At 51.1% G+C, this 26,597-nt stretch overlaps 2 protein-coding genes across 4 annotated transcripts in view; one reads left to right on the forward strand and one right to left on the reverse strand.

Annotated features, from left to right (window-relative positions):
- Window positions 1–483: 483 nt before the first annotated feature.
- On the forward strand, window positions 484–22,573 carry CCDC167 (coiled-coil domain containing 167). 2 transcript variants are annotated; one of them, XM_070514992.1, is made up of 5 exons: window positions 484–578; window positions 7,175–7,323; window positions 20,407–20,501; window positions 20,696–20,748; window positions 22,225–22,573. In XM_070514992.1, exons 2-5 carry the CDS (start codon window positions 7,201–7,203, stop codon window positions 22,326–22,328), a joined length of 375 nt encoding a protein of 124 aa, XP_070371093.1. In that variant the 5' UTR covers window positions 484–578; window positions 7,175–7,200; the 3' UTR covers window positions 22,329–22,573. The 2 variants fall into 2 exon arrangements, with proteins under 2 accessions (XP_070371093.1, XP_014686407.1); XM_014830921.3 differs by lacking the exons at window positions 484–578; window positions 7,175–7,323 and adding an exon at window positions 7,514–7,661.
- Window positions 22,574–23,991: 1,418 nt separating this feature from the next.
- The window catches only part of CMTR1 (cap methyltransferase 1), a 55,435-nt gene continuing 52,829 nt past the window's right edge, over window positions 23,992–26,597 (reverse strand). For both annotated transcript variants that reach the window (XM_014830920.3, XM_070514991.1), the window contains 2 exons: window positions 26,311–26,419; window positions 23,992–25,473 (listed from right to left, as the gene is read on the reverse strand). In XM_014830920.3, coding sequence (XP_014686406.1) covers window positions 25,341–25,473; window positions 26,311–26,419 — 242 coding nt within the window. In that variant the 3' untranslated portion in view covers window positions 23,992–25,340. The remainder of the gene's footprint in view (window positions 25,474–26,310; window positions 26,420–26,597) is intronic.

Raw genomic sequence — 26,597 nt, forward strand, 5'->3', positions numbered from 1 at the left:
CATCTCCATAGCTCCTCATGCTTGCCTCCTTCCCAATGCTGGTAATATAGCATTTATCTTTTAGCCCATCACCAAACAGAGAGCCCCTGTCCCCCAGGCTCAGTATAGGGCTCAGCACATAGTAGGTGCTTAGCAAATAATTGTTGAGTGAAGGTTTGATGAGAAACTTTAATCAGGCCGGTCAGCTCCTGCCCTGAGGGAGTGTACGAGTTGACACAACTAACTCATCGCAGGTACAATACACACACCAAGGCGTGGAAAAGGTCAGACACTGGTGGCTTTTCACGTGGGTATCTGACTTGGGCTTTGAGTGATCCTTGTTTTATGCTAAAAATGTGATGAGACCAAGGTGGATCTCAGGGGACTGGCAGTAGCCAAAGAAGTGAGTGAAAGCTAAACCCTAAGGATCCAGGAATGTCTTGTAGGCAAATGCAATCTAAAAAAAGCAGGTTACTCACATGGTAAACAGCCGGCATTTGTTGCACAGTGTTCTAAGCCCTCTATGCATACATGGAGCCTCACAAGAACCCTAGGGGGAAATAGCAGAGGAAGAAACTGAGAAAAGCGACTTGCCCAAGGTAAGCAGCTGGTGACTGGGTGACCTGGATTGGTTTGAACTCTGGCAGTCCGACTTCAGGGCCTAAACTTTTAATCCCCATCCTCTGCTGCTGTTCTGGAAACCATCACACACACACACACACACACACACACAAGGCAATTGCTTTAGAGATCCATGACCTTGGCATCTCCCAGAGACAGCTTCTCTGAACCCTGAGAACTCCACTGGATGGCATGGTTTTGTTTGGTATATCCAAGGTCATATGCAAAGGTCGGACTTCTGAGAGCTCCTTGGGAAGAGCATCTCTGTGCCAGGCAGCATGATGGAAAGAGCACAGGTCTGGGATCCAGGAGTCTCAAGTTTTAATCCAATCTCAGCCACAGTCTTCGTTAAGGTTATTTTCGTTGTGAGAAGAAAAAAAATTCATTAATAACTTCAAAACTCTCAAAATGAAGAGGAAAGATGTATTGTAAGGGATGGATGGTGCTCATAAGACACCCAAGTGTTGATCCAAGAACTGGACCATTGATCGGACCAGGCACTCATTCTGTCCCTCTCTCTCTGGGCTAAGACCAGCATCTCATCCCAGGGTCAAATTCCTGGGAGACGAAACCTGATTGGCCCCAGCTTCAGTCAGCTGCTTTTCTCTGGTCGAATCAGCCGTGACAAGGAAGGTGAGATCCTATAAATCTCAGGAAAGGGGGGCCATTGTGAGCCAGGCAGATGTCTCTAGAAGGTGTCTAACAAAGTTCCTAATTCACTGTAGACCTTAGGGAAGACATGTTCCTTCCTGGGACTCAGTTTTCTGATTTGTAAAATGAGAGATTTGATCTATGTCTTGTTCACCATTACATCCGCTATGCCTGGCACATAGTAGTTGTCTAAGAAATGTTTGTTGAATGAATGAATAGACTTGAGTGATGCCTATATTGCCTTCTGGTTCTGATAATCTGTCTTCTACAATTCCTCCATGTGAGGTGTGCTGCCGTTGGGAGCCGTCAGTGAGGGAGAAGACGGAGAGGAGTGTGGACAGACGCTTGTCCGGGGAAGCCGACTTAAGCGGTCCTTCCTCTGGACGTGTTTCCAGTGCCGATCCTCTGTCCTCACCAAGCAGCCTTCAGGACAGACTTGGGCTCCTCTAATGGTCTCTGTGCCTGGCGGGATAGTGCCCTTTATGAGCTGTGAAATTGGCTTCCTGACAATAGCCAGCACAGTGCCACTTGGCAAATGTGGTCCAAAGGAGAGGACCCTGGATTTGACTCCAATGTCTAGAATCTGGACTCTTCCAGACTTACGTGAGCTGAGTGGGTCACTTAACCCCTTGAACACCAGAGTCTTCACTGGCCAAACAGACAAGAGAAAAGTTGGTCTGCCTCATTCACAGGCATCCTAGAGGGATGTTGTGGATAAAATTATCCAAAGTAATTGAACTACATTTATGGTGCACTGACTAGGTGCCAGGCACAGCATTATGTGCTGAAATAGATTATTTTGTATAATCCTCACAAGAATTTTATGAGGTACCTACTCTTATTATCCCCATTTTACAGATGAGAAACTGAGGCCCAGAGCTTGAGTAACTTGCCCAAGGTCACACAGTTGATCGGCAACAGAGCCAGGTGGCACACTCTGAACTAAGTTCTACTGCCTTTGTGTAGGGCCAGCTGGAGACAGACACAGAATGTGGGGGGAATTATTATTACTACTCCCCAGGGCCTAAGCTCCCTTAGATAAGCTAACCATTGAGGCTCCAGATGTAAGGACCTAGAAGACCAAAACTAGGATTCCAGAGAGGCAGAACTTCAGGGCTTATTCCCTCAGGAAACACACACACACACACACACACAAACTCAGTCTAAAAACTAGATGAATTAAGAAATCTCTGGACTTTAAGTGAAAGAAACAGCTCAAAATAGCTTACTCAAAAAAGGGGATTTGTTGCCCTCCATCCTGGGAGGGCCAAAGGTGAGGCAGCCGGATACCGAGTTCCAAACATCCACAGGCTCGCTCTCTCCCACAGCTGCTGCTTTATGCATGCTGCCTGCCTCCTCTCGTACTCCACACGAACTTCTGCTCCTGGAAGGGGACGGACACAACTACCAGCAGTTCCAGGATCACATCCCAACTGAGATAGGATCTCAATTCCCAGCTAGAGATTGAAAATCTCAGTGAAGAACTCCTATTGGCCCAGCTCAGGTCATGTGTCGTCCCCTCTGAACCAATCGCTATGGCCAACAGCATGTGGTTCTATGATTGGTTGCCCAGCTTCCATCACATGCCACCCATGTGACTAGCAGGAGTGGGTCTGTTACTGTTAGGAGTGGGGGACGGAGATGGCAACACAGATATGGACTCTGGGGGAATCTCTGAAGCCGATGGTCATCCCCATTTGTGTCCTCTCCAACTGGTTACTCCAGTCTTGGTGTCTTCCTTCTCAATCCACATCTACTAATAAAAATCACCTAATGGGCTGTCAGTTTCATATTCCTGTCTCCTTCCTCGGAGGGGTTCAGGTGGTCATCTATGTAGATGGAGGGGTGGGCCTGTGCTCTTCTGCGAGCCACTTCATTCATGGATGTACCTCAGCTCCCTTAACTGCAAAATGGGGGTGACTGAGCCAGCTGAACTTTCCTTACAGAGCTGTGTGAGGATGCAAGAGCTAACGGATGCGAAAATTGCTTTAGAAAGAAGTGCCACATTTACAAACACAGGATGTATTTATTGATTTATTTATACTCCTTTGTGTTCCAAAAAGGGATTTGAGGTAGTTTACCGAAATGTACACAATACAGTGGGATAAAAATAGACATACAGCAAAGGGAAAACAAGGGTAGAAAAATAAAATCAAGCCAGGGAGAATGCTAGGACACAGAAACCTGTGCTTAGAATCCCCGAACAAGTTCAGATCTGAGCTTCCTCATGAACAAAAAAGTGGGAAGCATGATCAGTTACAAAAGGTACAGAAGCCATAAGTTAAAAATATATCAGCATGGCGGGAAAGGCCGCATAGGTTATCTTGGCACTCATGCCTGACAGAAATTTCCTCTCTTCAAGAAGATATTATGACATGGAGTGATCTGCATATTCAACAATATTCAGATCCCTGTCTTTTTGTTTCCACAATGTCATCTGACATCTACTTCAGGGTCTCATGTGGATTCATCATCTATTTATGATTTGATTTAATTTAGCTAAAAGTACTGGATACTAGCTAAATAGCAAGACAGAAACATTTTTTCACCTATTTTGCTTTTTTTTCTTTTTATGGTAAAATGAGGTTGGGTGTAAGGAGTGGTACATGTGTTCCCCAGCGAAGTATGGGACAAAAAACTTTGAGCATCTTGGCTTAGCTGAAACATAAAAATCACGAAGACATAAAACTGATCCAAGCAGGCCATAAAGACACCGCTGCCTTTGCCTCAGAACTTGGGCTATAATCTGCTGTCCTGGAACAAAATTCAAACATAAATCAGCCTCCACTGTATTTTTAACCACCTACGAAATTCTTCATTTCCTGCCTGAAATGTTTCTGACAGTGAACAATTCCACTCTCCCTCACTCCTGCTCTGAGGTGCCCTCGGGCAATGGTGGGGGACCAGGTCTGGGCCCCGCAGGTCAGGCAAGCCCAGGATGGGGCAAGGGATAGGAAAATAGACCCAAGGGTCTGTCTCAGTGACATATAAGCCTGGGCCGTGGCTAGCCTATACGGTGCTTTTGTGCAAATCTGAAAAGGGCGCCCTCTATAAGCACAGGGAGCCCCTTGGGTTCCCACCTGGGGTGCCCTCTCCCCAATCTTCACCTAACCCAATGGTGTCTATCCTCCAGGACCCATAGCCACCACAGAGCCGCCCCCAGTACCCACGGCATTCTCTTTTTTTCTGAGCTCCTAATACATCAACAGTAAGTACCAGACAGCTGGCATTTAATTATATGACGTCTGGCATTCACTATTTCACGTTGTCAGTCTGTCTCTCTAACTAGATTGAAGATATCTTGAGGGTAATGACTGTTTCTTATTTTATATGTCTACCTTACAGCCAAGGATGGTGCATTACATCTGGGCACTTTACAAATAACAAGGTCATTAAAAACAGAATTCTAGGGTGTCTAAGCTGTCTAGTTCTCCCCCCATGCCCATTTCACAGACTTGGAAATTGAGAGCCAAAGAGGGGGCTTGACCTGCCCAAGGTCAGGCCGTGAGAAGCTGGCCTAGCCAGGAATGAACCCGGTTCTCCTGCCTGCTAGTGCAATGCTTGATTCCCCTTAAGCACTTACCTCTAAACTCCCAAATAGACAGTGCAGAACCACAGCTCACTGGAGAACACAGACAGACAGGCCCACAGTAGTCCATCTGCTTGTGGGCAGAGTTTCCAGCACGAAGCCAGGCCAAGCTGCATTAGGCTCGGCAAACAGTGCCTGTGGGACTCAAAGCTGGTCTTTGTATGTACCAGGGGGATGAAAGCACCTCGTTGGGTTACCTAGGGCTCTTTCAGCCTCCCTAACTCCGTGGGGGTCACCACTGTCTGTAATGCTGGGCACATGAAACCCAGGATTCGATGACGGTCTCAGCAGGAAGGATGAATAGAGAGGTGGAGAGACGGTTTTGTATGTTGGTGGTGGCCTTTTGCAGTGAACTGGGCACCCTTGATAGCAGGAAACAATGCAAGTATTTGCTCCAAACTCCTAACAACAGATACTTTACGATAGTGTCAAAGCTCATATAAACCAATATCAAAATATTAACAAAAAATACAAATGGCAACAATTGCTAAGCGAAATCCTATAAAGAAAAGCTGGCAGCAAGCATGTCAGTCTTGCTGAGCCTCTCCTGGTCACTCACAAGACACAGCACCCACCACTTAGTGATTCTCATAACGACCCTATAAGCCTGGCCCAGCGAACTTGTCTTACAGACACTGAAAGCGAGGCTCAGCGAGCTTAAGCATCAGGCCCCAATCACACTGCTGCTAAGTGACTGGGATTGGAATCCAGGTGAATCTCACTCCAAAAGTCCCCTCTTTCGCTGCAATCCACGTAGGCTCTCAGTCCAGCCCCATTTCAAGTATTTGTCCCATTATCAGAACCGTGGGACAAGGTTTGCTTTGGAAAACCCAAGGCCCTTCTGGGAGAAGGACAACAGCTTGCCCGTCATTTCATGGGGGAATGGGAGAGAGATGAGGGGCCGACATGAGGCGCACCCAGATCTCCGTGGCTTTTTCTTGGTGCCAAACAAACGCAGAAGGAGCCACTTTGAAAAGAACACAGTGTTTTTCCTCCTCTTCTCACCTCCCATGGGCCCAAGCCTGTGATAATTGGGAAGCACAGAGTCTGGCTTTTCTGGGATTGGAACCAATGCTATGAAGAGTGTTCTGACAATAAATGCTGTCGATTGACAGTTGATGGACAATGTTCTTGAGTAAGTTTTTCCTGTGCTGGGTGTTAAACTGAGAACTGCTCTAAACAACTGCTCAACAGCCTGCTTCCTGTTCGGACAGAATTTACTGCACTTTCCCTCTGCGGGCCTCAGTTAGGGGGCCAGGCAAGATGCGATCTCAGGTCCTCTCCAGCTCCATCATTCAGTGACTCTATCAAGAAGAGAACACAGATCTGAAAACATTTTTTTTTCCTCCCAAACACTGAGTCAGGGTTGTTATTCACACACAGAAACACAGTCTCCAAGGGAGAGATAACTGGTTGGAAAATAAGGAGCTTTGATTCTGGTCTCATACTCTTTCACCCAATAATTGCACTTGTGTGAATTTATCTTAAAGAAAGAATTCAGAAGACAGAGCTATGTACACAAAGATGTTTGCTTTAGCATTATTTGGAGGTAATGTCCAATAAAACAATGTCCAATACAAGAATGGGATGTATTCTCTTGGTGGCATAGACAGCCATCACAAACAATGATTTCAAAGACATGGGAAAATGTCTATGACAGTGTTTTTCAAATTGCAGTTCAATATCCATTAATAGGTCATGAAATAAACTTAATAAGTCTCCTGCCACCAACTTTTTCTCTTTTTAATGAAAAAGGCTAGAATAGAAAATATCAGAGTGCATCATAGGTGGTGGTAAAGGTGTTTATCAGGAAACTTTGGTTTTGGTTATACAGGCAATGGGCCATAATACAAATGAATATTTTTTATCACGGAGTCACAGTCAAACATTTTGATGGGGGCTGGCCCTGTGGCCGAGTGGTTGAGTTCACACACTCCGCTGCAGTGGCCCAGGGTTTCGCTGGTTTGGATCCTGGGCTCAGACATGGCACCGCTCATCAAGCCATGCTGACGTGGCGTCCGACATGGCACAACTAGAAGGACCTGCAACTAGAATATACAACGAGGGCGGTTTGGGGAGAAGAAGAAGAAGAAGAAGAAAAAACAAAGATTGGCAACAGATGTTAGCTCAGGTGTCAATCTTTTGAAAAAAAAGAAAATATTTTGAAGGGCTGGGTCCACAGTGTACTGTACAGTAGGATTAAAACAGGATGAGATACTACGTCTGAGACCCAGCCTGGAAGGGAATACACGGAAACAAACATAGGAACTGTGTTCAGACTGGTAGGATGATGGATGCTGTTTTTCATTTATAAGTTTTCTGTCATGTTTGCAGGCTGTCCTTACAGTGAAACAAGAAAAATGAGTAAGAATACAAGACAAAAAGGAGGAATAGCAACAGAAGGTCATCATCAGATCCCAAAAGGCCAAGGGGCTGAAGGCGGGGCTTCCTGGAGGAGCAGCGCTTCAGGATGGGCCTTGAAGGTTGGAGAGAATTTGAATGCGGGGGGGTTGGGGGTAGGTCTCAAACTGGGCAGGGTGGTCACTAAAAGGATGGAGGGCACAGAAGATGGGGTGAAAAAAAACACTCTCAGTGCTGTAAACTGGCTTTGAATTAGTAAACAAGGAGAAGCCCCACCCCTGGGCGGGTCATTGTCCCTCCCGGACCACCCACAGCCCGCCGCCTTGGCGACCAATGAGGGAGAAGCACGAGTATTTGCGCATGCGTGGTGCCACCAGTGGGCGCGTCCAATAATGACTTGGGGCTCCCGGCAAGTAACATGACTAAAAAGAAGCGGGAGAATGTGGGCGTCGCTCTAGAGGTGAGGGGAGCCGTGGCGGGTGGGCCGCAGGGTTAGTTGCCTTCTCTCGGCGGCGGAGTAGGGGGTCGGCCCCGCTGCAGGTTGGAGGAGGAGCCGAGGGGAGGAAGTGAAGGCGACGCGGGTTTGGGGGAGGGACGCGAGGGTCGTGAGAGGGCCCCAGGGGGCACCCGGAGGTTGCGGAGCCCGAGGGGGCGCCAGAGGTGGGAGCCGGAAAGTGAGGGGACCGCCAGAGGGGTAGAGACATGGAGGTGAAGGGGAGCCCCAAAGAGGGCGGGACACGGAAATCAGGAGGCCCTGAGGGCAGACGTGTAAATAAGAGTACCCAAAAGGGGCGGGCACTCGGAGGTGAGGGGGCCCCCAAAGGAGTAGAGACCTGTGAATGAGGGGATCCCCAAAGGTGAGGGAGACCATACTGTTTGGTACGTTACTAGTGGCTTAAATATCCCCTAAGATGGGAAATTTTTCCTCTGGAGTCCTGAAGCTTGTAGTTTGAAAATTACTTTGGGAACCTGTGGGAATTGGTAGAGAAATCTGGAATGGTGGTGTTCCCATAGAGCTTGAAAATAAATTACCGCATATGGAAGGGAAAGAGCACTGATGCATATGGAGCAACTGCTGGATGCTACTGGATTTGCATTCTCAGTGGATTCTCACTACACGCCTGTGGGATTCTTAACAGATGAGGAAACTGAGGTTTCAGGGAGAGCCCGGGTTGACTGCGGTGGAGGAGCAAGAATCAAGCACAGCTGATTTGCCTTCTAGTGCATCTTGGCTCCTGTGTTGCAGCTCCCTTAGAGCATGCAGGCTAAGAAACTTAAGAATGGTTAAGACTCATCTGTAGAGCTTGTTAAAAATGGAGAGTTGGCATCTCCCCCACCCTGAGTCCTTCAGTAGGACTCGGGTGTGCATTTTTAACAATCTACACACACGCATGCTGATGCAGGAGGTTTTAGCACCACCCCTTGAGAAATATTGGCCTACTTGGTAGGAAAAAAAGGTTGATGGAAATGTGAATCTCCTTCTAAAAGAATGCAGATGGTAAAGTGAGATGGCGTTATGTAGTGAGAAGACCATAGACCTTACAGCCGGTATTAGGACATGACGAGCTGCTATAACAGAGAAACCGGAAAATGCAGTGGCTTCAAGAACAAGACAGTTTATTTTCTATCTAACAGGCTAGAGCAGGGATTGGCAGACATTGTCTGGAAAGGGTCACATGGTAAATATTTTGGGCTTTGTGGGCCGTGTGGTCTCGGTTGGAACCACATTGCAGTTGATTCTCGTTATCTGTGGATTCTGTATTTGTGAATTTGCCTGCTTGCTAAAATGTATTTGTAACCCCCAAATCAATACTCGCGACACTTTTGCAGTAATTCACAAACTCAAAGCTGTGAAAACTTCCATGACCTGAGGCCCACGTAGCCAGCTAAGAAGGAACAAGGCGATGCTCTGTCTTCTTGTTTCAGCTCTTAGACTGTAAATGTGTCCTTCTTGTGGTCTGTTTAGGGCCATGTTTTTTGCATTTTTGTGCTTTTTGTTGGTGATTTTGCTGTTCAAAGTGGCCCTCGAGTGTAGTGCTGAAGTACTGCCTCGTTTTCCTCAGTGCAGGAAGGCTGTGCATGCCTCACAGAGAAAATACGCGCGACATAAGCTTTGTTCAGGGCTGAGTGGTAGTGCCGTTGGCTGCGAGCTCAATGTTAGTGAGTCAACAATGTGTATTAAATAAGGTCCCTTTAAACAGAAACACAAAAAACAAGTTTTTGTATTGATCAGTTGATAAAAATGTTATCAGAGGCTCACAGGAACCTAACCTGGTTCAGTATTTGCTAATTCATTGTTGGTGGCAACTTTACAGAACGTAACTACCATGAATAAGGAGAATCAGCTATACTTTGGTGGGCTATCTTAGCACAAAAGTAGACAGGATGTAAATTAATGGGTGTGGCTGTGTTCCAATAAAACTTTATTTACAACAGACAGTAGACTGTGTTTGGCCCATAGGCTGTACTTGGCCACCCCTTGGTCTAGAGTACCAGGACTGTCTGCCATATTCCTTCCATCTTGTGACTCTGCCGTCCCCCAGGGCCTTGTTGTCAGCTCAAGAATGAAACCAGGTCGCACCCCATTGATGTGTCCACTGGCAGGGAAAGAGAGAAAGTGGAGGAAGAGCACCCACTGTCTTCACACTCCTGGCCCGGAGTGCCCACTTTCCATTGGCAGAGATGTGAGCTGACGCGAGGCCTCTCCTAACTGCACGGGGGAGCTGGGAAACACATTGGTTGGCTAGGAGGCCGCGTGCCCAGCTGCAGCACCCTTACTGTGGAAGAAGGGGCCAGTGTGCTTTAGTGGCTGGCCTGCGGGCTCCCTGGCAGATTGCAGCGTACCTCGCAGCGTGGTGTTGAGGACTGAATGAGACGCTGTGTGGAAGGTGCCTGGCACGTGCTGGCACAGGTGCATGATCAACGAACAGAGCTTTCTCGTTAGTAGCCTTTGTAGTTCTTTTGCAGCCTCCCATCATGACTAAGTCAGCCCTCTTGTTTAGACTTTCGTTTCCTCGTCTGTAACGTGAAGGACTTGAGCTTCACCAGGGGTTACAGGTTCACTGACTGTGGTCCAAATACAGATCACAGATGTCTTGTTTGGCTGACATGGGTTTTAAGGGGCGTGGGGCGTGTGCTCTCCTGGTGCCTTTACCGGTCACATTTGCCCATTTTTTTCCCCCTATTGATACCAATATAGATGTTTACATTTGCCATCTTGGGCTCTACTTGGATATTCTAAGATCTGAGATCTGTAACTGTGTGCCTTAAGAAAAGCTTGGCATCTTGCTGTCTCCCCACCTTGTCGCTCCGTTGCCCCCAGCGGATCTGAGTATTGAATGTGCACTGATGCTCCGTAGCAGTAGATATTGTCCTCTTATTAAAAGTCGTGTGCTCAGAGCCAATGAAGTGGTGATTTAATCAAAAATGTTTGTTAATCTGATGAGTGCAATAAAACCCCCACAAGTGAGTGATCTCAGCACCTGCAAACAGTCTCCACTTGTTATAATGAAGCAATTACTGAGCAGGCGGCGCTCACCCCCAGTGCTGGCCGGGCCAGCTGTACCGGGCAGTCACCTCCCAGGAGAGCCAAGCACCACCCAGCCTCCTCCACTTGTGGCTTCTCTCACGGCCTTTTTATCCAGCTCATTTGCCACCTTGTGAGATCTCTGAGTTGGAAAAAACTGGCTATGAGTTTTAGCTTCTGAGAGTTAATTCTGAAGAACGAGAGAGAATTACAGTTCAGATGAGAAATCCCCAGCTCCGGTACTGATTTTAATGTTGTGTGGGAGGAGGGGAAGGTTGCATTTCAGTCTAACCTGATAGAAGAATTCTAGCTGAGGGAGAGGTTGCATTTCAGTCTAAACTGATAGGATTTTGGCTGATGTAAAACCTGTTTTCGTTTTTTAATCTCTGATAGTAATGACCTGTTCTGTGGTCATTGTACTTTTCTTTCACAGCTGGCCCATTCAATTTGGTGTCTTCAGATGTTTCAAAAGCCAGTTGGTTTTAAGTTAACACATGTGCAATGTCTTAGCTGACATCTTAAAGGAGATAACTTGGTTAAATCTGGTCCCTTGGTTAAAAAGGACAAAAATGTATCCGTTTGGAAAGCTTTTGTCTACAAGTTACAGAAAACTGGCCTCAGTGACCTAAGCAACTAGGAGTATACTTATATTCCCATAACAAGAAATTTGGAGGTAGGTGGCTACTGGCATTGGTTCAAAAACCCAGCTATGTCAGGGCTGGTATTGCTGCATTCTCTTAGCTGTTTCCTCTTAGTCACAAGATAGCTGCCACAGCTCCAGTCATCATATCCAACTTTAAGTCAGGAAGAAGGAGAAAGGAAATACAGCACTCTTGGTCCTTTTTATCAGCAAAGTATAAGCTTTCCCAGGAGTCTCCTAGCTGACTTCTGGTACATCTCAATGGCCAGAACTGGGTCATGACCATCCCTAGCTGCAGTGAGGCTTGGAAAGCATCTGGTGAGCTTTTCTAACATCTATAAGGCAGAGGGAGGCAAAGGAGGAGGGGTTGGGAATTGATGGTGTATTGGCCATCTAATAATATCTGCTATAAGGAGTAAAAGTTAATGGGAGTCATTTAAAATTCACTGGAATCCTTATCAGAAAAAGAGGCCTGGATCAGTGACGATTAAGGAGAGTTCGTAGGTCAAGGGGAGAAAATGGCTTAGGCGTGATGAGCACCAGGAGGAAAGGACAGTTTGTTTCGTGTCGGCCACTGCTGTTAGCTCCCTAAGGACAGCAGCACAAAGTGTGGATGGAGACAGGCTCACTTCTGGAACAGGCCATGCACAAGGCCGAGGGGAACTAGCAGTGTTCTGAGACAGGGCATAGAAGCAGCTTTAGTGGATTGTCAATAAATACTTAGGAATTGGCTTGAGTGGCTGGAGGAGGCACTTGAACCTTCACCCCTGACATCTGGGCCCCGTTGAGTGGTTTGCCAGTCATAGGTTAGGTGGCCACAGTGGGGCAGGTGACGGGATGCCACCTTGCTGAGGAGCTGCCCGGCCAGGGGCTGGCAGAAAGGCTCGCAGCATGCAGAGACTGTTCAAGGGCCACTGACCATTAAATGAGCCTCACCTGTCGCCAGGGTCAAGCGACAGGTCGCCATTGGGCAGGTGATTTCTCTCAGCAGCTTGCGTCTGGCTCCGCTCCACTTGACGGGGGTCAGGAGACTAAAACCTCATTACCTAACACGGCAGGATGTCAGCATGTGTGGAGTGGCTGTTTGCCAGCATCTTAATTAATGAATTCATAAGGCACGGGATGGATGCCAGTTCTTGAAAAGTGCTTTGAGCCTTTCAGCGATGAAGAAGCTTTTGCTAATTTATCAAAAAATATATATTGGGGGAAGAAGAGAAAACAAACCCCAAACAACGTTCTGGCCCAGGGACAGCTGAAGGCTTCAGGCAAGGACGGCCGTGCCTCTGCTCACAGAGCTGCTCAGCATGCCAGAATGTCTTGGGATTGCATGGGCCTCAGCACGGCCCTCAACTTCCTGACCTGGGGCAGGGGTGACTCCCCAGAGGAAAGACAAGCCCCTTGGCTCTCTGCTTTTCCTGAAAATTGTTCATTGATTAAAAACTGGGAAGGTTTACCGTCTTCATCTGCTCGGCCCCAGAGAGGAACTTCTCACAGGGCCTGAGGGTTTGGGGAGCCATGGGCGCAGGTTTGTTTTCTGCCCCCACAGGGAAACACCCCTTAAGCGGTGTCAGAGTAATCAGCCCTTTGGGGTTTGAGGCTGGTCATCTGGAAAACTGAGGCCTGTGACGCCCGTGTAACTTGGCTGTGTGGCCTGAAGGCCCCAGATGGAAAGCCCCAGCGCTCTTGCCAGAGACCATCTGGGCAGGCCAGGCGTTCTGGCTTCTTTACCCATTATAATAAACGTCCTGGGGCCTCCCTGACATGTGAAAATGAGTGGATTTCAAGAAATCCAGTTCCCAGGCTGCTGGGGCTGGAGATGAAACAGCTGACGCCACTCTCTGGGCTGTGAATTAGCAAGTGAATAGAAAGGCTTTGATACCCTTGGGGAATGAAGGGCTTATCAGGGCCAGCTAGCCCACCTTTTTCGTTCTAGAAACTGGATCTGTTTTGGGAATTTTGCAGGGTGCTTTTGTTTTAGGTAATTTGGGGGATGGTGCCTGGGATGTTTGTGAAGCTGGGAGTGGGAGGGTAATTGTCTTCAATGTTCCTGTCTCACTGTCTCCAAGCAAACAGATTTCAATCAGGTCCTTCCCTCATGGGGAGTATCGGTTACTACGTGAACAGAGACCAAGCAAAGCCCTTGTACAAGATTATTCAGAGTCGAGAATCTGTTGGAGCCAAATCAGCAAGCTTAGATGGGCTTCAACTGGGATGTGGAATAGCTTAGTACCACAGAACCCTTCTTTGTCATGAATGTTTTCATGACGGATTTTGGAGAAAGAGCTTGAAGTGGTGGAAAGAACATAAGCTCTGAAGCAGAAAACCCCAGATTCAGACCCCAGTTCTGCCACCTCCCAATTACACGACCTTAGGCAGGGATCTTGCTTCTCTGTAAAACTGGGCCAGTGCCTTCTCTGCAGAGTGGATGCAGACATTGGGTGGCATACCCGAAGCTGCCCACAGTCTGCCTAGCCCAGGGCGTAGGAGTGGAGGTGGACCCAGGAACTGAGAGCGGTTCGGAGCTGGTGCTTCTCTGCTTTCTCGATGCGGGGTGGTGGCTAATAGCACACACTTGGACTGCCCAGCTCCCCCCTGTGCTGGCTGTGTGACCCTGGACAAATTACTTCATCTCCATGGCCCAGGTTTCCTCATCTGCAAAACGGTGGATACTGATCCTGCCGCTCCCGTCATGGGGTTATGGTGAGCGCTCTGTGCCTCAGTGGAAGCGCTGACTACAGTGCCTGGCATAGTGCGTGCTACAGAAGTGTTGGCTGCTACTGGGATTGTTGTGGTCTAGTTTTGTATGGACTTTTGACTTCCGGAGGCTGCTTTGACTCATGCCGCGCCATCCAGACACATGGAACTCCGTGATTTGAGTTGGACTCAGATACCCCAACACCATGCTCTGTATTAGGTCTTGGTGCCCAGCAAGGACCTGGCCAGGCAGGTGGAGGCTCTGCCCCATGACCACTGCCTGACTCCTGAGGTTAACCCATTTCAGCAACTTCTGTCACTCGAGGGCAGAAGCTCCTGAGATCAAGACCAGCAGGACCAGAAACGACTTCCTAAACCAGAAAGCAGAGAGGGCTGTGTGACCCACAGCCCAGCCCTGCGGTGCCTTCTGCCCTTTCCCAGAAGAAAGTCTGGGCCTAGACAGTGGCTCCTTAGGGAGTGCGGAGAGCCCCCTCCCAGGCTGTCCAGTGCTTGTGGGAGCGCCATTCAGCCACCTTCACGAGGAGAGCGACAGCCTGTGGCTCGTTCTTGTTGGCAGAATAAAAGTTTCAAGTGAGGCCTCCTGCAGCAGCAGCCACCACCTGGAGCTGGCCCTCCTGGGGCCTGACCTGACCAGTGTGCTGGGCAGTTATCTGTACGTGAGCTGGTACTCCCGTTCCTGCCCCCGAAGAGGCCTCATTCAGGGCTTCAATTCCAGGAGGCTCCATACTCCTGAAAAGATGCCTCATGGGGATTTCAGAGAATTTTACAGTTTCTCTTAACACAGTAGTTTTATGGTGTATAGGACCCCAGGGAGACATCCCTAAAGCTCCAAGGATAAGGTGTTATTCCCCAAGTCAGGTGGCAGAGGGGATTTTGCTTAGCTGGCTCGGGGCTGCTGATGTGCTAGTGGAGCACCTTGCAGCACACAGCACTCAGAGCTGCATCTGAGGGCGGGGCCCTCGGGGAAGGTCACGGAGGAGTCTCTGCCCCGATGACTGGAAACGAAGAAGCCCTTTCTTCCCTTGGTACCTACCAGCGGGAGCGATGGCCCTGCTTGGCTGGGTTCAGGCCTCTGCCCACCTTGGCGCTGGGCTGACTTCAGATCTTCACATTCTTCTGCAGGAAGCATCCCCACCTCTGTGGAGAATCCTCGGTCTTATACTTCTCTTCACTGAGCCTGCTCCTCTGCCCACTCGAAGCTGCCCACCAGGCCCCGATTCCCCAGTCTGTGCTCAGCTAAGAAAGGCAGCAGATCTCATCCTTACTGTGGTGGAATCCCTCCTGGGCCTTTCCTGTTCGAGTACAGACATCCTGGACCCAGTCTCCAGGGCCTCCCCTGGCACCTTTAACTTCCTCCTCCTTGAGGGGTGCTCCTTCGCACTCCCTACCTTAAAAACCTCTCTCTCCCTCCTTTTCCTCCTCCCTTCTCCCCTAATGCTCTGCGTCTTCCCTGCCTGGGCTCGGACCAGCAGTCCCCATGGGCAGGCTTTAGCCGCTGCTGGTCTCAGGGTCAAGAACAGACTTTCCCACCAGGACACCCTGCATGCTCACCACCTACTTCTTGGTCCCCTGAACTGCTTGCACAACAGATTTACACAAAACCTACCAGGTCCTCAGCACTGTGAGCTTCCAGAGGCACAGTTTGCTAACTTAGAGGGAGCTCACACCACTGCCTTTCTGACTTCCTTGGGTCCCTTCGTAGCTGTGTTTCACCTACTGACTGTCATCTCAGTGACTCAGACACGATGTTCTTTTACCCTGCATAAAAACAGACACTTGGTCTTGTGAATATAAACATAATGCAGGGACATTTCCTAACATTGTGCACCACCGGCATCCACTCTCTGCCCCTGCACTGCCTGAATGAGTGCCCTGTGTCAGTGCCCACCTTGGCTGTTCCTATTTGCCTGTCACAGTCACAGCCAGCAGTATTGCCCACTACAGCTCCAGGAAAGTCCTGGCACCTGAGCCAGTCTCAGGTCAGCCACGTTCTTCCTGCCAATTGATCCTCTGTCTGGCCTGTCAGGCAAGAGTCCTGGCAGCCTCCTGGCCTCCAGAGTATAACCTTCTCCTCCCATTGGAGTTGGTCCGATCTCTTTGATGGGGCCTCTTTCTGCCTTAGTCCTAGGACTTTGCATTCCTGCTCCCAGCTTAGCTGGATGCCAGGCCCCGTAGAGCTATGGTGTGGCTGAATCCAGTCTCCAACTGCTAGGCTCCACTTGCTGTTCCAGGTATCCTCAGATGCCCACTGGTGCCCAGACCACACATGAGTCTGTTCTGCCCTTGGACACTGCTCTAGGCCTCTCATCCTCGGGTTCCACCAGGCCCAGCCTCTACAATTTGGTGCTGGTTCCAGACCAGCGGGCTTCATCTCCGGGCAGGATCATGAGGTTCGCAGCATGCTGGGTCCTGAGCCAGCTAGATGCACTGGCCTGTAGAGGGGTTGCTGTTCTGATGGTTGATCCTGCAGCCCCCTTCCCGACCCCGCCACTGAATCCCTCCATAGACTCAGATGGCCGTATCCGAGCCAAAGGGGCTCCCCTTCCCACCGCTGCCAGCCAGTGACCAATGGAGATTTCTGTCCATCGCGCACCCTCACTTCTACCTCTTTCTCTTGCCACAAATTAACTCAGTTTTCTTTTTATTCCACAAAGATCCAGTGACAACCTTCTCTGATAACGATAGCATTTACTGAACTCTTACTATGTCTTAGGCACTCTTCTAAGCACCTTACTACACATATTGCCTCATATCATCCTAACAACTCTTTGAAATATGAAACATTATTATCTTTGTTTTACACGTGAGTAAACTGAGGCACCGAATTAAGGAAGTCACCTAGATATCGGCAAGTGAGCGGCAAGCTGAGCGCCTGATTAGAGCCCACACTCCTTACTACCACACTTTTCAGGACCCACGATTTCAGGCTTCTAGGCATTTGGCTCCCAACTGTTTGCTCAGCTCTGACCCTTATGCTTCTAGAATCTTCTTGACATTTGTCTCCTTATTCTGGTCCTAACCCCTGCCTTCTCTCCTGGTCCTGGCTATCTTGTCCTCCATTGCTTTTAGCCTGGTGGCAGAGAGAAAGCTAACCAAGGACTATATATTTGCACTGGGGAATCCACAAAGTATATAATGCATGTGCATGTCATTGAGAGTTGACTGAAAATCCAACTAGGAGCTTCCTTTAAGGCCCGCTTTCTGAGTCCTCTCCCCCATTTCTGGGCCCATCTTACTGAGCCAGCTTCACTCTGTAGTCGCCACTCTTGACCCCAGTCACAACTAAAAGATGCTTCATGACCCTCCCTGCCTTCTCTGCAGCCAGGAGCTCACCTGGAATCTTTGTACCCATTGTTACAGCTGCCCGAGAGCTGGCTTCCGCCTCAGCAAATGCTGCAGGGTGTTTGACTGCAGGCGGGGTCACCTTCTGAGGATGGGTCTGTGACCTACGGAAGAGCCTCCTGACAGTCTCAGCCTCTCCTCACTCAGCCCACATCAAGCAGCTGGGTTATAAAGAAGGGAACTTGCTATTTAGAAGGGAATCAGAGAGAGCTGTCAGCAGGACATAAATATTCATAGAGGGAGGTTAGAGCTTGAGTCCCTAAAACCTTGATTTGTGTTCGTCCACTTAAGCCTCATTAAAAAGTGGTAAATGAAAGTGGGGATATTCAGTGGAACTGCAGATAAATTGGGCTTGTTCAGATAAAGGCCTCCGACTGCCAGCTCTGCAGGCCCTGCCCAGAGCGTGACAGCAGACTGGCTTGGCCACTTGGGGTTTGCCAACCTCGATTTAAAGATTTTGCTTAGCATGAGTTCCTGGCCTTGCTCTGAGCCAATTACCACTTGTTCGGGCACCTGGTAGCCTTTCAGAAGTGTTTAGGGTTGGAAATCCCCAACTTGCTTCCAGAATGACACGCAAACCACGGCCTGGCCCAAGGGGTGACAGGGAGAAATCTAACCTAGGACTAAGACTTGCATTGGGTAATCCACAAAGTACGTAATCTGTGTGCATGTGTAGTTACTTCTCCTCCTAGCTGCTTCCAGGTTCTGTGAACACACGGGGAGTGTTTCAGACTCCAGTTGCTACATGAGGCCTAAATCCATCCCCAGCCCCTTGGCCCCACACCCAGCCCTACCCATTCCTCCATGGCTACAACCACAAAGACTGCAGCTGGCCAGGCCTTGTGATGGCCACAAAGAGGAGACTGATGGCCACCATGCCTTCTAGGACAGGAGTGCCAAAGTCAGGCATCCTTAGAGGCCAGGCAGTCACATAAGTGGAATGAGCCAATCTGGGCTAGACGTGACCCCCGGGCTGCAGGTTTATACTGTCTGCCCTGGGGGCTCCCAGAGTTTGGGAAGATGAGGTTTGGACATCCATAGCTAGGATGACAGTGTGCACTCAGCCTCATGAGAGGAGGACTGATTAATTTGCCAGGGGAAGGAAGCAGTACCCTTCCAGCCAAGGGCAGCAGAGAAGGCCTTATGGAGGAGGGAGAGCTTTAAGAATTACCCTTTGTTTGGGACCCAGTATAGCATTTGGTACCCTGATTGTGGTTTCTGTACCATGGATGGAAACAGCAAGTCTAAGGGTGCTGAGGGGCTGGGCTGTGTGTTGGGGGTGCTGCTGTGAAGGGTGGGCCACATGGTGGCCTGAAACACCTGGTCCTCCCGGTTTGGCTCCACGAACAGTGGCATCAGGCTGTTGCTGTTCCCTGAGCCTGGCTCCCCAGTGTTCATTTCTCTACAGCACAGGTTCCAGGACAGGCTTTGGCCTCCCCAGGTACAGGCCCCAGCTCCTGTTCCCAGGACAGCCCTCCCTTTGGTGCCCATTAGCAGGGAAATGCCACAATTAACCAGGCAATTAACTCAAGGCTCTGCAGTTGCTCCCTCCCACAGGGCCTGGCTTCCAGCGCTGGAGTTGGCAGTGGGCTGGGGCTGCAGGGAAGGGGAGAGATGGTGTGTCATTTGGGGTGGGCACTGGGATGAGGGAAAGTGGCTGACCCAGAGGTGGCCAGGATGGGTACTGGACAGGGAGAGGGGGCAGAAGGCCCAGAGACTTCAAGTGCAATTCTCCTGACACTGGCCCCAGAACACCTGCCTGGGACTCTGGGATTCATACTTGCAGTCATTGATTGCAGTCTCTGCAGGGGCTACTCCAGAAGGGAATGGAGCAGAGAATCAGCTGAGACCTATAAGGAGAGGGGTACTCCACTCTCACCCCTCAGAAAAGTCATTCCATTTGGGGGCCTGTTCTCCCATTTGTGAAATAAAGGTCACATTTGCTATTGCTCCCAGGGATGTGGTGAGAATGAATAAAGTCAGATGGAAAATCGAGTATTATGGGGACCCAAGGCACTGTTGTCAGCCGCTGTGAGGGACACAAGGCCCTCTAAACCTTCCCACCCGCTGAAATCTAGGCTTCCGCCAGCAGGGCAGAGGTGCAAGCAGAGCAGGCCCAGAGAGGTGGCCATCAGACAGACGTGGAGACAGATGGACAGACAGATGAACTTTCACAGCCAAATGTGTGATACCAGGACCCAGTTTTGGATGATCCAGTCTAGTATTTTACAGAATATTTTCCCACAACTCAAATGGTTTCCCCAAGAACACATCTCTGAAACTGTGATCAAAACAAATGGGGGAACTGATCCCTCTGGCAAGCAGCCTTTCAGGAGCTTAGCTATTTTGCCCCACCTGTTACAGCTACCTTGGTGAGGGGCAATGTTTTTGCACAAGAATCAAGTCAAAAAGAACTAGAAGTGTTTTTCAGCTGCATTTTTTATACTAATTTTTATTGATTCTCATGGAAAAATGTATATTTTTACAACTTAGACTACTTTAAGATAAGTGTGTCAATGCAAAAAGTTCTGTGCTTTGGCCCCCAGATGTCTAATCACTGCCCCACACTGTGGAGTGCCGTGGAAAGGCAGAGCCTCCCGCAGCATCTCGTTTCTTTCTATGACAGGCCTGTGTGGCGCGCGCCTACACGCTCGGAGCTCTGCTTGCTCCTGTTTGTGCTCCAACTGGGGTGTGTGCTGGGGAGACAGCTGACTGAGGGGCTGCTCCTATCTGTCCCCAATCCATGCTTTACTGGGAGGGTCAGGGCAACTGTGAGGACCTGAGCAACACCCATAGCCATTTCCAGTGGGGCCCAGGCTGCAACAGGAAGAGGTAGAGGACGGCAAAACAGTGATGCTGGGCGGAGCAGGGGCTGTCCGAGAAGCCTCCTAAAGGCTCCCTCCTCCCCATCCCGGGATCCCAACTGTTTTGAGATTGAAAAGCTCTGCTACCCATCTCTGCCGGGCATGCCATATGTTTCAGATCGATGGGCTGGAGGAGAAGCTGTCGCAATGTCAGAGAGCCCTGGAAGCTGTGAACTCTAGGCTCCATGGGGCCGAGCTGAGCCCAGAGGCCAGGTAATGCTCCTGCCCCCACCCTCCTCTGGCCCCTCACATATATCCTGGAGCCTTGGCCCTGAGCTTCCATCCCCCCCTTCCTACCCCCGCCACTGGAGACCTGGGCCCTTGTCCAGCCTGCCCTGGTGTGCCAGCTGCCCTCAGGTGGAAAGAAGGAAAAGGGCTTGAGCCATAGATCTCCTTCCTGCTCACAGGAGGTCTCTGGAGAGGGAGAAGAACAGCCTGATGAACAAAGCCTCCAACTATGGTAAGAAAGGGCCTTCTGTTCCCAGCCCTACTCCCTAGTCCCAGGGTCAGGAGGGGCAGACGCCCAGGGAGCCCACAAGGTCATGGGGATCAGGGAGGTTCTTCAAGAGGGAGCAGCCCCTAGGAGGATGCAGGAACCCACTGTAGGCCTAGCAGCCTGGAAGAAGAGCAGGTTCGTTCCTTTGTTTCAAGGGAGATGGAGAGCCTGTGGGATGAAGGCATATGGCTGTAGCTGAGCCCAGTCCCGAAGAGACTCCCACATCCACCCTGGCTTGGGAGGTCTGTCCTCCCTGCCCCCTTCTCCCAAACCTCCACTCCCTCCCATGAAAACTCTGCGATGGGAGTGGGGACTGGAGGGGCCAGAGTGAAGAAGGATGAACCGCCCATTTGGGTGCGGGGGGTACAAGGGCTACTGTGGGTGGAGCAATGCTGCCACCTTCTGGGCGCTGGGGGCAGAGCAAGGTAGAGCCCAGGCAGGACATGGAGCTGGAGGGAGGCTGCTGGATCCACCCCAACCCCACAGCCTGGGTGGGGAAATAATCTGCAGAGGCTCCTCAGAGTTGTCTGTTATTCTCTCCCTGAGGGCCAGACCTGGCCAAGAATCAGCTCCAGAACAGTCTAGATGGCAGGAAACCTCCCACAGGGACCAGTTTAAATCAATACTGTAAACACACACACCTGCACATCTACCTGCACCACGGGCTCAGTCTGGCCACCCAGAGCTGGTCTGTAGGTCTTTCCCCACTCCCTCACACTAGTAGGAGTAGGACATACATTCTCCCTCAAGCCTAGCAATTTTCACACAAAACCGCAGCATCGCTGCTCAGTTTAGCCCTCATAGAGCACCAGTCGCCTGCGTGTCACACAAGGGGATGACTGGGTACAGTGTGGCTGTACAGTAGCAGGACTGGCTTCCTCTAGAGGTGAGCCCAACTACCTTGTGGGCACAAACTGCCTCCTCTTAGCAACCCTAATTCCGGCTTAGCTGGGCATCCAGCAGAGGGCAGGACTGGAAGCACTGGTGGTGAGGCCCCACCCTGCACCTACTCCAGTGTCAGGCCCAAGGTGGTCTCAGCTGCTCTGAGTTCCTAGTTGGCCAGAGGGGACATCCTGGAAGGATGAGCACCACAGAGCCCACCAGTGACACGTCAGAGGACTCACACCTGGTGATGCCACACCACCACCTAGCTTGGCTTTCAGGGGTGGCCTTTTTGGTGACCCCCTCATATATTCCATCCTCAACTTCAACTGCATTTGAAGAAAAGTGGTTGAGCAGCATTGGGTGTTCGGACATTTTTGGACAGGGATCTGTAGCCAAAAGGTTGTGACGATCTAGGCAGATCAGACAGAGCCATTTTTATGAATAAGGAAGTGGCTGGGAAGGAACACCTGCCCTCAGCACTGTGTGTAGCCATTGGTGGGAGAGGAGAAGGCAGATGAGCCCAACCTACCTGTCTACCACCCTGTTTCCTCCCAGAGAAGGAGCTCAAGTTGCTTCGGCAGGAGAACCGGAAAAACATGCTTCTGTCTGTGGCCATCTTCGTCCTCTTGAGCCTCGTCTACACCTACTGGACCATGTGAGCCTGAGATTTCTCCAGTCACACGCTTCCCCTCAGCTCCCTGGTCACTACCAAGCAGGCCCTTCAAGCCTTAGGAGGACCAAGGTACAGGGGCATTTCTCCCAGACCCAGACACTGGAGCAAGGCTTCCCGTCAGCCCAGCCCCTCTTGCCTCCTGGTCCTGCTATGGGGCCTGGGTCTCCAGAAGGACTGTGTGCTGGCCCCTCCCTTAGCCCAAGGGAATGGCAATAAAGAACATCCACGCTGTTCCTGTCTGCTGAGTAAATGTCATGGTCTGACTGCAGCTGGGGGGCGGTGGGGGCGGCAATCAGGAATGAAGGAAGAAATGTTCAAGAGAAAGCTCTTGGTTTAGAACTCACAAAGAAGGGAGAAGGAGGGCTGTGAAGGTGAGCCCCCAGCTTAAGTGGGGAATAAGGAGGTGGCAAGAAGCACTCGCCAAGCCAAAACTATGCTGGGAGCCATTTTCAGGGCTGGGGCATTGCTGGGGCCGAGAGGCAGACGTTGCACCACTTGTCTACCACCCCCACCAAGCACACTGTCTTGCCCTCCACTGAGTGCCACTGCCTGTAATTATGGCAGACAAAATGCAGCCTGTGCAGACAAGGGCAACTTGGGGACTTGAAATGGTCCTGTGGCAGTCCCATAGGAGTGAGGAGTTAATCCATCTTCAAGAGGCAGGCAGGGCTGGTGAGGCCTGGCAGAGCGAGTGGGCAGCAAGAGTCACTGTAATGACCAGACAGACTTATGGTGACAGTGGCCAGTAAATGAGGCAGGGTTTGCAAGGAGAAGCAGTAGGGGCTGGGCTGATCGGAGTGGGAGGCAGGAGCAGCAACCAGAGACATCACCTGCTGCCCCTGAGCACACCCCCCAACTCTATCTACTCCAAGCACAGGGGCCAGGAGGGTTGGCAGTGGAAGGCTGGGGCAAGGAAGAGCAGAGTAGAGCAACCAAAAGGATGAAGGGCTTGGGCGCTGAGATTATTCCAATTAAGTAAAAAACAAGGAAAGGAGTTGCCCTGGGAGCTAAGACTGAAACATCAAGGACGGACCCTTGGGGCCAGGGTGAAAGGAGCCAAGCAAAGTGTAGGCAGGCTCCCGGGGAAAACCTGCACCAGAGTGATGGCACTGGTGAGAAACTCCAGCCTGGAGCAGACAGGGAAGCACCATGAGCACCTACACGGCCCCCACCGCCTTGTGCCTCCCCTAGTGCAGCCATGGAAGAGGGGAGGCGGGCCAGAGGTCAGCAAAACCATCTCTCCCCCGAGTCTAGTGACACTAATTGGTCTGACGCCTCTGTTATTTTAGTCACACAGACTGATCCTGGATTGTCACAGTACCACCACGGAGTAAGCTGTGTGATTTATTTAAGGGGGAAGGTACCTCCCTGCCCTGCTGAGCTGTAGGTTCATTCATTCTCTTCTAACAGGAGCTGCATAATTTCCCGACTCTTCCTTGGGCTCCCTCCCCAGCAGCAAGCAGCAAGCAGCAGCCCTGGGAGCCCTGAGCTTGGACAAGGCTCTGGTTAAACAAACCCTCTTTTCTCCCCTCTTCAAGGAGAGCTTCCTCCCCTTCACCTCCAGCCCAAGCTGTTTCATCCAAGCCAGTCCCAGACCACAAAGCACCGAGGACAAACAGCAGCAGCCCCAGCACAGAGCCACACAGGCATTAAAAATATGTTTATCTTTAATGACCCAGGATTCTGCAAGACACACTGATATACCCAGAATTGGGTGGAAATACAGCATCTTAGCGGTGCTGCTGCCAACCTGGGGGGAGGGGCTGGAGGCTGGCTGGAGACCCCTGAGGTGGAGTCAATTCCAACCTCATGGGGAGCCTCAGTGCCCTGTCTCCATGGAAACTAGTGTAGCAGTGGGATGGGGCCCTAGGGAGCCTGGATGAGCATCTCTGAGAGGTATTTCCCATTAAAAACAACCACAGGTGCCCTCCCCCACCCAAAGCTACTGCCCAGCTTCCCCTCGTCCCCCTCCGCCAAGACAGAGGAAATGGAGTGACCACAAAAGAACAAAAGCGACTGTACCTCCTACTGAGGAAGAAAAGGGGGGGGGGGGGAGGGTAGCAAGGTGGCTGTGGCAAACAGGGGTGCCATGATTGCCAGAGGGCTGGGTGCGACCCAACCCGGGAGGTACCCCCCGTTACGGTGGGGCCACTGCTGCTGGCACATAGAAAAAGGCAAGTCTTCAAGGCCGCTTCCTCCCCTTCTAGAGCTGCCCAAGGTTCGGATCAAAAGGGGCTGGGGCCCAGGAAGGCTCTACAACCCCAGGAGGCAGTCACATCCACAGACAGCACTACCTGCATCCCAATGTGGTGTCAGGGATGTGGGGCCCACATGCCTCCCTTCCCGGCCTGCGGGACTGTCAGAGGTCTGGGCTGGGAAGAACTCCAGGGAAGAACAGGACAGGGGTCAGGGAGGAGACAAGAAAATTTTCTCCAACTTGGCATCAAAACAGAGCAAGTTCAAAGCAACAAAACCTTGATTTGTACAGCAGCTGCTCCTGGCCAGCTCACTAGAGTGGGCTTCCACCCATGAGGGTTGGCCCAAGAAAAAGTTGGGCAAAGCAGGGGCATGGCCGCCCTCAGGGCAATGCTTGGAACTCAGAAAAGTGAGTCTACAGGATACAGGAGAGGCCGGCAGAACCAAAGCCCTGCTGCTCTCTGACATGTCCTCCACCAGCCCCATGTGCCCTGGGCCCTGACCTCAAACCCGCCATAGGAGCGCGTCCTTCAGGCTGAGTCCTGGCAGGGAAGACAGTTCCCAGGCAGGGGAGCGAAGTCCAAAAAGTGTCCCAGAAGGAACGTGAGTGTCCTCCGAAGGCCCCTGACAGCTCTTCAAGGGAGATGCAGAGGAGACCACCCACCCCTCACGGCCAGGCTGCAGTGCCTGTGCTCCCCAGTCCCTTTCCACTATGGGAGAGGAACCAGTCCTGTGGGCCCCAGGCAGAGCGCCCGGACAGGGAATGACGGGCCATTCGGCAGGGGTGGGCGTCCCCAGGCTGTCAGGCGCTGTGCGTCTGGATGAAGGAGAGGACATCCTCCTTGGACAGCTTGTCTGGGTCCTGGGGCTTCTGGGAGTCATGCACATGGATGCCATCCCCCCACTCCCAGAAGAGCCGGCCATAGTAGCAGATGCTGGGGAGGAGAAAGGAGGTCAAAGGGCTGCACCCAGGTGGAGCAGGACCAAGAGATCCCCATCTCACCCCTGGCAACTGACTTAGGGGATGGGTGTTCTTAAGAATCGGGGCAGAGAGGGGAAGGTCTATCTGTGACTCCAGTTGAGCAGCCAAAAGGTACCCAGTAGGTCCCTCCTCCCTGCCTTCTAGAACCAGCTTTTCCCAACAAACAGCTGTGACTGCTAATTGCATCCAACTGGATTCCTACAATTACTGATATTCCTGGTCTGTCTGTGCTGCTCTAATACAACAGTATTAGTGTGGTGACAGAAACTAGTGTCAGTGGCTAATTACAGGCACATTAAGGCTGCTGGCTACTGTCAAAATCTATGAACAACAATCTGGCAAATGGACACTGGGTCCTGACAAGGGACAGCTAGAACCCTAAGTCCTGAGGGGCAAGGCTGTGGGCCCTCAGCATGTTCCCATCACCAGGCCAGCGTCAGAAAGTCATGTAACCAGTGGCTGCTCCATGGAGCAGATGCCCTGCCAGGGTGGTGCCCTTCACACCCAGGACCCCAAACCATCAAAGCAGGTCCTGGCATCACTCTCCTCTCACTGAGCTTACTACCCAGGCCCAGCCACACCCTGGTGTGGGCGGCAGAGGTGAAGAAGGGGTTGGGGGGAGGCACCATCCCCACCCTTTTGGGGAGAAACCCAGCCCATGCTCAGGGGAGTCCCTGCGGGGGCAGTAGTCAATCTCAGGACCCAGGGCATTCCCCAAGAGGGCTGGCTGGCGTCCTGACAGGAGTACCCAGGGCTGCTGAGGGGCCAGCTCTGGAGGAGGGCTACTTACTGAAATGGGGCAATGGAGTCTGCAGGGAGGTCAAAGGTAGAGGTCTTGGTTTTCTTGTTGTAGAAGAACTTCCTCTTGAAGCTTTTGCTGAATCCCATAGTCCATGGCTCTGATAGGGAAGAGGGGAAGCCCAGAAAACACACAAAATTCCCATGGGGGATAGGTCAGGCCAGTGCAGGGGTGTGCCTTCCTCCATTCCCGTACTTCCATTTCCCTCTCTCCCAAAAAAGCAGGCAGAGAACAGCCTGTGAGGATGCTGCCTTTATCACCAGCCCAAAGGGGCCCCA

Source organism: Equus asinus, chromosome 8, assembly GCF_041296235.1.
Source record: "Equus asinus isolate D_3611 breed Donkey chromosome 8, EquAss-T2T_v2, whole genome shotgun sequence".
Classification (NCBI taxonomy): Eukaryota; Metazoa; Chordata; class Mammalia; order Perissodactyla; family Equidae; genus Equus; species Equus asinus.

Excerpts from the sequence above, each read along its gene's own strand:
- CCDC167 (XM_070514992.1), top strand. The coding sequence starts at position 7,201 with ATGAGTAAGAATACAAGACAAAAAGGAGGAATAGCAACAGAAGGTCAT. Across the intron at positions 7,324-20,406 it reads CTTCAGGATGGGCCTTGAAG|ATCGATGGGCTGGAGGAGAA; the intron begins GTTGGAGAGAAT and ends CATATGTTTCAG. Across the intron at positions 20,749-22,224 it reads GAACAAAGCCTCCAACTATG|AGAAGGAGCTCAAGTTGCTT; the intron begins GTAAGAAAGGGC and ends GTTTCCTCCCAG.